This window comes from Fukomys damarensis, unplaced genomic scaffold, assembly GCF_012274545.1.
Source record: "Fukomys damarensis isolate Sample0158 unplaced genomic scaffold, DMR_v1.0_HiC HiC_scaffold_20, whole genome shotgun sequence".
Classification (NCBI taxonomy): Eukaryota; Metazoa; Chordata; class Mammalia; order Rodentia; family Bathyergidae; genus Fukomys; species Fukomys damarensis.
In genome coordinates, this window is record NW_022900932.1 from 21,557,577 (window position 1) to 21,570,187 (window position 12,611).

Genomic DNA, 12,611 nt, shown 5'->3' on the forward strand with positions numbered 1-12,611 from the left:
AACGTTTACCTTTGTTTTTCCAAATTATGAGCTGAAATTTCCATTTTTCTGGGCAGAATGAACAAAGGTCCAACAGAAAAATGGGTACAGAATTAAGTCTGTCTTAGCTAGAATAAGAATGGGGCAAAAATACCACAGATGAATCAAAACTCAATTGTCATGAGGTACAGCAAGTTGTGCAGGTGAAAGTACAAGTCCACCCAAGCACTTACCAGGACAGTCGCAGGCTGGCACTTCTGCATCTTTTGTTGCAGCCACTAAGTTTTTGGCAGGATTAGTGAGGAACGTCATGGCATAGTCATGAAAATTCTTCTGTGCACTGTCTACAGGGGAAAACTCGGATGCTCCGACACCAGGTGAACAGACTTCCTCTTCGCTTTTGGGAGAAACCACTGTAATTCCACCTGAACTGACTACATTCACGTTCCTGAGAATCTGTGCAGGGTCCGTCAAGGGAGTCTCTGGAGAGACAGCAGGCGGCGCTGCCAGTCTCTGTGGCCTGAGGTGCTCTCGGGCATCCTGCGGAAACCGTGTTTGATCACTGCCAGCCACCAGGTTAGCGCACTGGTTAGGTGGACAGGAGGGTGGGGACAAGGGGTGAGCTTTCAGGTTGCCATTGACTGCTGCCTGTACCTGAGGACTGTGGGCTTTATCCACACACACCTGCCCCTGCGATTCGACCTTCGGATAAAACACCGGAAGGGAATCCAGTGGTTCAACCTTCACCATTTTCTCCTGTGCTAATTCAGGGTATCGCTCAAATTTGATCTGACTGAGGGGAGGAAATAATTTTTTGTGTTGTAAGGTGGTACTGGCTTGAGCCAGTGGTTTCAAAACTTTGGAAAAGGGAGGAATTTTTCCCAGCAGGAGAGGAAAATCATGTGGACCAAACTGGCCAAATCTTTGAAATTTGGATCCAATCCAAATGTCATGTAACTTACTATACTCATAGGACATATGCTCCTGCTGTTTCTGATCATTTTCTTGACAGGTTATGAGCATGGGCTTCTTTTTCCGCCGATCTCTTGTGGGGGTAGACTTTGCCTTCTTCTGGGTTGTGTTCTTTTGCTTTACTAAAGATAAACTATGATTGTTTTGAACAGTTGAAGGTGGTTTCTGTGGTACTGTGCCCTTCTCCTGACTATTTTGTTGTGCATTACGGGCAACAAGGCTTGTTGGTGGACTCTCAGCATTTTTGTCCTCTGCCTTTATATAATTGCATTTAATCATTGATGCAAGTTGTGTTAACTGCGTTGCAACATCTTCCTCAATTTGGCTGTAAGATGTGTCCTGAAATGACTGATCTTCCTTGGAATTCAAATTTTCACTGCTGTCCAGCAATTGGTTACAACATCCCAATTTATTACTTGTTGGTGGCACCTGATGCAAATTCTGTGAACCATCATCAAGACCAGTCCTACTTCCGGTGACACTTTTCTTAGCATCGATTTTTGAAGAATTGGATTTTGGTATTAAAAAGGATATTGAATTTTTGACTTTCGAATGTTCAAGAGGCTTGGTGGGTGCTTGGTTAGTAGCAGGGGCAATCTGAGGCTTGGTCAGGGTGTTCTGGCCATTGAATATCGCTGTGGGGCGTGAACTCTGCTTTTCCAGAGGACAGTGAGGAGTGCTTTGCGGCTGTCCGTGGAAGTCAGGGTCTCGAAGGTCTTTTCTTACGGAGTAGAGGATGGCTTTGCAGCTGTTAAGCAAACTAGCTGTTCTCTGAGCTGTTTCATCCTCCTTCTCCGCCTTGGATGGTGAGGAGTTCTCTGACGGGGCTTCAGAGAGTTGGGTCAGGGCCTCGATGGCGACCACTTGCTCCAGAGTGAGCCTCCTGTCTTTCATGAGGGAGAGGAGCGTGGGTGGCATGGGGGAGCCATCTCGCAGGTCTTTACTTGCTCGGTTCTCAGGGGTTTTAGGCTGGTGGTCACCTTCACCACGTGTGCTGGTCTGACTGTTTAAGTTTGGAGAACCTTCAGATTTGCAATTAAAGCCAGGCTTTTGGAAAAGGAAGATGTTACTCTTGTCCTTGAGGTGATCACAGCTCGTACCAGAGACGGTGGAGCTCATGGCATTGTTATGGTTCGCAGCGTCTTTCAGGAGTTTGTAGGGATGGTTTCCCAATGCCTTGCCGAATTCTTCAATATTGAATTTGTTAAATGGTGTGTTTGCTTCAGCTGTTAGACAGGGCACATTTTTAATGCCATTTCTTATGGTTTGTGTAAACAATTTTTGAGGTTTGTTTTGATTCTTGTCATCTTCAGGCTGTTTGGATTTTTCAGCTTCGGTGACATTTGCACTGAAGTCTCCATTTACGTGCTCAGATAAGTGTGATTTCTTGTTTTGCATCCACCTCTCCACCTCGATACCTGCCATACTTTCCTCATGTTTTGTCACATTTCCAAGCTGCTGTGTGTTCACTTCCGATCTTTGTTCTTCTCCATGACCACCGCTACTGTATTCCATGGATCCTGTCTTGAGGCCATTTACTGGTTTGTTTTCAAAATCTGCCTGTAAAATAAATCCAGAAATCACTCATGCACTTAAATGTCCAAACAAGAGTCACAGAAACTACAATTGAGTAGCAAATGAATGTGAAGCCTTCTTAGATATAACCTAAAATACTGATTTTTTTTACATTTGATATTTTCAGAGAATTCAAAAAATACCAAAAATTAGGGTATTGAATTAGAGGAAAATGAGAATGAGAACATATTTGAATCCTGCAGATATTGGTATTTGGGTCTACTCATTTGTTTTCCCAAGTTAACTTTAAAAATTTGTGTGTGTGTGTGTTTTTTTTTTTTTTGGAGACAGGGTCTTGTTATGTAGTTGAGACTGACCTGGAACTCACTATGTAGCCCAGGCTGGTCATCACAATCCTCCTGCCTCAGCCTCCCGAGTGCTGGGATTACAGGCATGTGCCACCATGCCAACATGCCTGGCATGTTTTTCTTTTTTGAGTCAGGATTCTTGCTTTGTAGTCAGATTGGCCTTAAACTTGCAGCAATTCTGCTTCAGTTTCCTGAGTGCTGGAATTACAGATGTGTGCCACCAAGCCCAGCTAATATTTTTATATTGGAATCATTAAATAGGCATTACCTATCCTTCATACACAAATTATATTGAAGTACAACGCACACAAAAAATGTACAAATCCCAAGGGTACAAGTTGTTGAATTTTCACAAAATGAATACTTATGTATTCAGATCCCAAGCAAGAATTGCACAAGTGGTAACCATTGTCCCAGAAACTAACATTAAAGATTTCTCAAGCTTATTTTCAAAGTTTCCACAACTGACTTCTTTCTATGGAATTAGTTGTGAACAGGTCCATCTTGTTCTGTTGATGCCTGTAGTAGACAAACAACTCTCCATTAATCTATTCTACTAAGAGTGAGTTTTCATTTTTAGTTTTCAGCTAATATAAATATCCAGCTGTAACATGTCAGTGCTATCTTTTAGTGAACACATATGCTGGGTGATAAGGTGTGCCTATGTGGGCATTGTAAAAAAATGAATGTTTATTTATTTATTTGGCTTTTTTTGGGCACCAAGGATTGAAAACAACGACCTTGCACTTGCGAGGCAGGTGGGGTCTCACTATGTAGTTGAGACTGACCTGGAACTCATTAAGTAGCCCAAGCTGGTCTTGAACTCACAGAGATCCTCCTGCCTCAGCCTCCTGAGTGCTGGGATTACAGGCGTGCACCACCACCCCCAGTTTATTTCTTGTTTGTTTATTTTTTTGTATTTTTTTTGGTACCGGAGATTGAACTCGGGTCCTTGCACTTGCAAGGCAGGCCACCAAACCGCTGAGCTAAATCCCCAGCCCTTATTTTTTGGCTTTTTGAGACAGGGTTTCACTATGTAGCCCAGACTGACTTTGAACCTGCAGTGATCCTCCTCCAGCCTCAGCCTCCTGAGTGCTGGGATTACAGGTGTGTGTCACCAAGCCCACATTTAGAAAGAGAAAGAAAGGAAGGAAGGAAGGAAGGAAGGAAGGAAGGAAGGAAGGAAGGAAGGAAGGAAGGAAGGAAGGAAAGAAAGAAAGAGAAGAAAGAAAGAGGAGGGGGGAGAAAAGGAGAGCAGGGGTGGATACAGGAAGATGGACTGGAGATTTAGCTCAGTAGTTCTCCTGCCTGCCTTGCAAGTGCAAGGTCCTGAGTTCAATCACCAGGACAAAAAACAAAACAAAACAAAAAACAAACAAAAAAACCACAAAAAACCAGAAAGATGTGTTACCATTGAACATACATACCCCACCACGCCCTACTTTAAACATATTTGTCCTACCATTTTTGCCACTGCCTGAAGCAGTTCTGGAAGTTCTCTTTTCTAAATGTGAATCTTAAGTATCTTTAATTGCCCACTCCTGGCTGCCTCAATGTCCTGATCAATTAAAAAAGTCTATCTTGTGCCTGGCATGGTGGCACACACCTGTAATCCCAGCAATCGGAAGGCTGAGGGAGGAGGATCACTGTGAGTTCGAGGCCAGCCTGGGCTACATAGTGAGTTCCAGGTCAGTCACAACTACATAGTGAGACCCTGTCTCAAAAAACCAAAACCAAACCAAACACCCAGACAAACAGCCAGGCTAGATGGTGTATACCTGTAATCTCAGCACCCAGGAGGCTGAGGCAGGAAGATTGCTGCCAGTCTGAGGCAAGCATGAACTACATAGTAAGACCCTGTCTCCAAAAATAAACAAAAAACCCAGACAACTGACAACAAAAATCAAATGCATCATTTTAACTATTAAAAGAGTATAAGTCCATAGTTTCCAGCACATGTAAAATGCTGCATGACTGTTGCCACTGCCTTCTTCCAGAGCATTCTCATCTTCCCAGAGAGGCCCTGTATCCATGAGGCAATCACGCCCTATTTCTCCCTCTAATCTCTGCTCTTTTTTCTTTTGGTATTGGAGATTGAATGTGGGACCTTGTGCTTGCAAGGTAGCAGTGGCACCACTGAGCTAAATCCCCAGCCCCTTAATCTCTGCTTTTTAACATCTTGAAACAGCTCACCCAACATTCTATCACAGAAATCAAGAAGGTAGACGTATCTCCACTGCTATTAGCAGTGAGTAGCAGGGTAACTTTCTCTCTATAATTAAGGTACACTGTCAAATATCCCTGCCTAGAACATATAGCCCTCTGCACAGCTGATACCCAACATGGCCCCGGGAAGACAGAAATATATAAATAACAAAGTTGAGGAAAGAGGTGAGGCTGCAGCTTAACGGAAGAACACCCACCTCTCATGCACAAGGCCTGTTTCCATCCCCATCACCACAGACAAAACTAGGAGCCGCCTGATGAAATGAGAAAAACAGCAGACTCCACAGAAAAACCAAGAAAGAGCATTGAGAAACGCTGAATCAGAGTTGAGAAGGGCAACATTTACATTAAGAACATAAAATATGGGCCAGGGATTTAGTTCAGTGGCACCGTGCCTGCCTCGCAAGCGCCAAGGTCCCGAGTTCGATCCCTGGTACCAAAAATAAAAATAAACAAAAACCCTATACAAGATAATTCCTACTTATTTCTTGATCAGTTATAGGTTACACCGATATATTCAGCTTATGTCAAAATTCATCCAAATATACAATTATCGTGTATATTTTTCTGTACAGTATGCATATTACAGTCTAATAATTTCTAAAAATATATGATACTAGGTGCCAAGGATTTCGCTCAGTGGTACTGTGTGAGCCTTCCAAGCACAAGATCCTGAGTTTGATCCCTGGCACCAAAAAACAAACAAACAAACAAAAAATGAAATTAAGGCCAAGGGTTTTGTAAAAAGGAAACAATACGAAGAGACTTTGATATTACAAAAGCAATGGAACTGAGGATGTAGGTCAGTGGTGAGGTGTTCCCTTAGTGTTGTGTAAGGCTCTGGGTTTGATCCCCAGCACCAAAAGGGAGAGGGCAATAATAATTTTCACCATACAGAGTAGACTAAAAATCAGCAGGCTAATTGGTCAAAGTGGCAGATAGCTATAATCCCATCTACTTGGGAGGCTGAGGCAGGAGGGCTGCAACACTGAGGATAACCTAAGCAATTTTGGAGATCCTATCTCAAAACTAAAGAGAAAAGGACCAGGGATTTGGCTCAGTTGTTCCACCACCTACCTCAAATGTGCAACCCTGCCTTCATCTCCCAAGGGCCTGAGTTTGATTTCCTGGTACAAAAAAAAAAAAAAAAAAAAAAAAAAAAAAAAAAAGCTCAAGAGGGGGAAAAAAAGGCTTGGGATATAGGTCAGGGCTCCCTGGATTTAATCCCCATCACTGCAAACCAAAACCAAAAACACAAAAAGCCCTGACGTTTTAAAAAGTAAAGACACAAGCTGTTTTCTTTTGTTTTTTTTGTACTGGGAGATCGAACTCAGGTCCTTCCGCTTGTGAGGCAGGTACAGGAACCACCGAGCTAAATCCCAGGTCCACAAGCCTTTTTGCTTAATGACAGAAATGTAACTCCACCAGCCCAGAGGCCATCACAGCAGAGGACAAATTTGAACCCAGGAAGGCCAACAGATAAAGTGAAAAAAGAGCTTGGATTTAGCTCAGTGGTAGAGTGCTTGCCTAGCATGCAAGAGGCTCTGGCTTGAATCTTTAGCACCACAGGAATACCTACATCCACATCCAGAGGAAGTTTGACCCCAGCCTCTGCAACAAAAATAATAGATAATTTCAACACAAAAAGCTGTAAGAATTCTGGACAAAACAACCATACTAAATGGACAAAAGTATTCCTCCACATGGAAGGCTGTTTAAAATTAAACAGACTATCAGGTTGCCAAAATAAGACATTGTTTAGTATAACAAGGTTTAGCAAATTATTTTTCTGTAAAGGGACAGAGAATAAGCATTGTGGGCTTTGTGGGCTGTCCATCTCTGTCATAAGTATTACTGTTGTATTAAGCAAGTGGCCACAGATAATTTGCAAACAAATTAGTGCAGTTGTGTTCCAAGAACATACTATTTATGGACACTAAAATGTGACCTTCATATAAACTCTACACTACTCAGGCACACAGACAAGCTACAAGAATAACAAACGCCTAATGTGGTGGTGTGTGCCAGTAATCCTAGCACTCTAGGAGGCTGAAGCAGGAGGATCCTAAGTTCAACCCTAGCCTGAGCAATTTAGCAAGATTCTGTCTTCCAAAATAAAAATGGCTGAGGTTATGGCTCAGTGAAAAGACCCTTGGTTCAACAGCCAGAACCAGAGGGAATTAAAAAAATGTCTGATGGGCCGGGGATTTAGCTCGGTGGTTCCAGCATCTGCTTTGCAAGCACAAGGACCCGAGTTTGATCCCCAGTACAAACAAACAAACAAAAAAAGTCTGATGAGAGAGTGGAAGAATATTCTCAGCACATGTCAAGGGCTATGATTCTTAATGTGAACAAATGAGTCCCCAAGGCTGACTCTGCAGAAGAGCAAGAAATAAGCAGCCCACAGAACTGGAAATCCAAAGGGTTAAAAATGTTTAGCTTTCCTAGAAGACAAGCAAATGAAAAAGCAACTTCCCACTTATCCAAGTGGCATGAAAAATTAGAAATGTACTTTTACAAGGTGTAATGCAGCTTAACATTCACAATAGGGAGCATAGGAGATAAGCAGTCTGGAAGGGGCACATGGTGGCATGTTGGGGGACAAACTGTCACAACCACAGCAAGTCCAAGTCTGATGCAGCCAGAGCTGCAAATGCAATGCTGTCCCTCTCGGTTTCAGCACAAAAACATCCGTCTAGCAAGACAGAAAAGCTAGCAGGATAAAACTAAAATGTCAGTAGTAGTTACCGCTGGAAAGGGCACTGAGGTAAGAGGGAATTTGGGGACTGAGGCTTTAAGTTACAGAAGTGCTTATTCAAATACACAGGTTTCACACACGCTCCTCTGTGGAGAGCTCATCAGGTCCTTTGAAGAATTATGTGCCAGACAGACTCTATGGCACCTACTCTGTGCTCCTAAGACATTTCCCTTAATCAACAAGCTTAATTAAGAGAAGCTACCCAGGCTGGGCAGCGCACGCCTGTAATCCCAGCACTCAGGAGGTTGAGGCAGGAAGACAGGGTTTGAAGATATCTTGGGATCCAAAGAGTGTTTGAGGCCAGGCTGGGCTATATAGCAGGATCCCTGCCTCAAAACAAAAACACAGCAAACAAAGTAAGGTGAACTTAGTTACTCCATCATATACCATGCGTGCTGAGGACTGAACCTAAGAACTTCACACAACTTTTCCTTTAATTGCATTGCTGGGGATTGAAACCAGGGCCTCATCCATGCCAGGCAAGCATTCCGCCACTGTGCTGGGTCCCCAGCCCTTTTTTGTTTTTTGTTTTGAGACAGGTCTCCCTAAATCACTAAGTTGTCCAGACTGAACTCAAATGTACAATCCTACCTTCATCTCCCAGGGTGCTGGGATTGCAGGTGAGCACTGCCACATCTGGCTTTCTGTATACCATACCCCTTAAAATGTAGTGGGACCATGGGGCTGGGGATTTACCTCAGCGCCTTCCTCGCAAGTGCAAGGACCCGAGTTCAATCCCCGGTACAAAAAAACAAAACAAAACAACAAAAGTAAAGGGACCTTCATCATGATGGATGCCTGTAATATCAGCTACCAAGGAGGCTGAGCCAAGGGGGTCTCAGGTTCAAGACTGGCTTGGAAAATTTAGGGAGACCCTATCTCAAAATAAAATTTTATAAAAAGATTGGGGATCCAGCTCAGTGGCAGAGCACTTGCCTAGCATTTGTGGGGCCCTGGTTTCAATTAATAGCACTGCAATTAAAAATTTAAAAAAAAAAAAAAAAAGGCTGGGCATCATGGTATATTGCCTATAACTCCAGCACTCTGGGAGGCTGAAGCAGAATGATCACAGATCTGAGCCTGGCCTGGAATATTTAGCAACTTACAAATATCCTGTTTATTAAATAAGAAGGGCTGGGGATGTGATCCCAGGAATGAGAGGACCATATATATCACACACACCGGAAAAGAAAAAAACACAACCTTACAAACTGCCCCACAGAGCAGGACAGAGAGCATCCCTGAGGCTGCTGATGTCCTGCCACAAGTGACCCTTCAGTGGCTGTCATCCCAGCACTCTGATTGCTGTGAGTTCGAGGTCAGCCTGTACTACAGAGTGAGACCCTGTCTTAAAAAAATCAAAAATAAATAAATAAATGTATTTAGGAACTATGTACCTATGTCCTCCACATGGAGAAGAAATCCACATAGCACTGGCTTTCTATCTCTGGTGACTCAGGGCCTGAGCTCTACCTCCTACCAGCTGACCCTAGCATAAGCACCAGGAAACAGCTCCTTGCACAATGTTCATCTTCCAGCACTTGGGAGGCCGAAGCAGGAGGATTGCCGCAGATCCAAGGCCACCCTGAACTATATATAGAGAACCTGTCTGAAAAAACAAAAATACCAGGGGCCAGGGATTTTGATCCCCAGTACCAACAAAACAAAACAAAAAAACAAAACCCAGAACCAAACTAAAATAGAAAAGAGGAATCAGCTACACACCTAAGGGGCCAGAGAATTCTAAAATAAACAATTAAGACAAAAATCATGAACAAAAACCGCTTTCAAAGCCAATGTGTATCACTGCACCTTATTTTCTTTGAGCAGTCCCTGCCACCAACTTTTTTGCCTTTTTTGGTGGAAAAAAGAAAACAGCCACTATACTATATTTTGTAGTCCTGATATCCTTTGACCTTTGCCTCTGATCTCCTTCCACCCTACCTAAAACCACCAGCTGAGGGATTTAAAACTCACACAAGAGCCAGCATGGTGGCACACACCTCTAGTCCCAGCACATGGGAGGCTGAGGCAGGAGGATTGCAGAGAAGTTCGGAGGCCCAGCCTGGGCTACATAGTAAGTTCAAAGGCAGCTTGGAAAACAAAGCAAGACCCTGTCTCAAAAAAAAAAAAAAAAACCCCACAAAACTGGGTCAGGGATTTAGCTCAGTGGTGCCGCTGCCTGAGTCAAAAGCGCAAGGTCCCCCAGTTCGATCCCTGGTAAAAAGGAAAAAAAAATCACAAAACAAAACAGAATCTTACAAAAAGTCAGGCCTTCATCCCATCACCCTACCTTGGTGGGTGAAGACCTGGTGGCTCTTCCAGACTTGCCTTGAAAGAAGTCACAGGGAGAACTCACAGCTTCCAAACTCTCTCCACTACAGGCTGCCTTCTTTATTCTACTTTTTCATTCCACTCTCCAACAAAAACTCCACCCTTTCTTTAGCCACAAGGTGTTAGAATCCAAAGCAAACCTTGGGGAGGGGTACAGGCTCTTTTTTAATTTAAAAAAGTATGCTGGGTGTGGTTGCATACACCTATAATCCTAGCACTCAGGAAGCTGACACAGGAGGATCTGTGCAAGTTCAAGGGTAACCTAGACTACACAGTGAGACCTTGTCTCAAAAAAAAAAAAACCAAAAAAAAACATACCATGTAGTTCTACCTTTTTATAGGTCCTTCAACAGGTAAAAAATAGTCTAATAGTAGTAGTGTCCACAACTATGAATACTTATTAAGAGCTACTATTTAAGCTTTGAGCATTTACTACTTGTTAGGGGTTATTGTGAGTGTACAGGAATTGTCCTGTGCTTTCGGGTGTGTTCATGCATTCTCCTGATAAGGAGGCTTCTGACTCAGCGAATCTGATCTGGACCAGCGGGCAGCAGACAAGGCCTCTTCCAAGGCTGGGTGTTGGGCACCGAGCCCCTGGGGCCTGTGCTACAGAGCAGGATAACAGCTTCAGCATTTACTGCACATTCCAACAGCTGCTAACACTCCCTAAGGGTTAACTAAGGTCACCTTGGGTGCTTAGAAGCACACCACTCCTTTAGTGGTTTCTGGTCACAGGTTTCAGGAGTTATCTTTCTGACTCCACCAGCCAGCCTCTCTTCTACCTGTGGCAGCACAGCTCTGCTATTCAAAAATATCCTAGTTGGGCATGGTGGCACACACGTGTAATCCCAGCACTTGGGAGGCTGAGGCAGGAGGATCGCTGTGAGTTTGTGACCAGCCTGGGCTACATAGTGAGTTCCAGGTCAGTCTCACCTACATAGTGAGAGCCTGTCTCAAAAAACCAAACCAAAACAAAAATATCCTCCCCTTATTTCAAAAATCCATATATTTGTACTGGGCTCACACCGAGGTGTTAAGAAAAGTGAGCAAATTTATGCAGAAGGCAGCTGAGGATTCGGTCCTGGAGGTTGTGGTCAAAGCTTATTTGGGCTCCAAGTTTTCTTTGGACTGCAGCCTGCCTCACTTTGAGATAAATCTGATGTGCTCTGCATTTCTATCTAATTTTTCCCTCAAACTTTTCAGTTTCTTATAGCTAGGAGGCTAGGTTCCGGTGAAAATTTGTTGGAAATATCCCAATGTGAATTGCCATACTAATTTGGGGGGCGGGTACCAGGGATTGAAATCAGACTTTGTGCTTGCAAGGCAGGTGGTGGAACCACTGAGCTAAATACCCGACCCCATATTAATTTTTGTTTTTTGTTTGGGTCTCTCTCTTTTTGACACAGGTTCTCCGGCTACCCCCCCCCTTGTTATGGGGGATGGGGATCAAAAACAGGACCTTGTGCTTTCAAGGCAGGTGCAGTGCCCCTGAGCTAAATCCCTGGCCCGTAGGGTCTCCCTTTGTAATTCAGGCTGACGTAGAGCTCATGGTGATCCTCCTGCCTCAACCTCCAAGTGCTGATACTCTAGGCATGCGCCACCAGATCCAGTTGCCACACTATTTTTTTAAAAACCAAAAAGAATTTAAAACATACATATTACAGACTACCAAATTCAGTCAGACAACTTCAGTCCAGGTAGTTTCACAAATCCACTTAACATTCATTCGCACTGAAGGGTCATGATAGGTTAGGGCTTGCTTTACAGCGGTGGGACTGAAAGCAGGATATCTCCCATGCACAAACTCAGTGTCCCACCTCTGAGCCCCTGTCCTGGACCCCACGACCATTTCTACACAGAAGGCAGGAATTTACCTCAAGACCTCTGCACAGTTGTCCTCTGGCAACTCTTGTTTTCCTGGAGCTCCAGTCCCCACTGGAATCTCCTCCAGGCCTTGAGATAAAGCTCAGGCCCTTGCCTAATTCCAACCCCAAAGGCTATCAGATAACCACCTCATTCCTGGTCTGACTGGCACCAGGAATGTTTGAACTTTACACAGGGACCTTTCCCCAGGGTTTCCCCTCAAAGAACCAGTAATGCCTCGTTCCAGTTGGGCCTTCGGAGATTCCTGGCATCTGCTCACTAGCAGCAAGAAAATTCCCAGTGTGGACACCTCTGGGAAGTGCAGGAAAGTCAGACACCTCTCCAGAGTTTCCAGATCTGTAGATTGTCCCCTCCTGTCTCCTTCTCCAAGGCTGTGAGGACCTCAGTCTCTGAAGATCTTAAGCAAACAGAACTGCTCTGAAGCAGTTAGCTGCTGCCCTTCTGGAATCATCTCTGAGCCATGCTCATCAATCCGCTGGAATTAGACTTCTGTCCCACCCCTGGCCTGCAGCTTCCCCAAGGTCCTCACCGCCAAAGTTCATGGACTGGCTGTTGGGGGTTTCTCCCTTCTGAGA

At 44.1% G+C, this 12,611-nt stretch overlaps 1 protein-coding gene across 1 annotated transcript in view; it reads right to left on the reverse strand.

The window, feature by feature from the left end:
- Tet1 (tet methylcytosine dioxygenase 1) overlaps positions 1–12,611 on the reverse strand; it is a 106,340-nt gene that overhangs the window by 39,446 nt on the left and 54,283 nt on the right. The window contains exon 3 of the mRNA XM_010607953.3: positions 213–2,511. Within this exon, the coding sequence (XP_010606255.1) occupies positions 213–2,511 (2,299 nt within the window). The remainder of the gene's footprint in view (positions 1–212; positions 2,512–12,611) is intronic.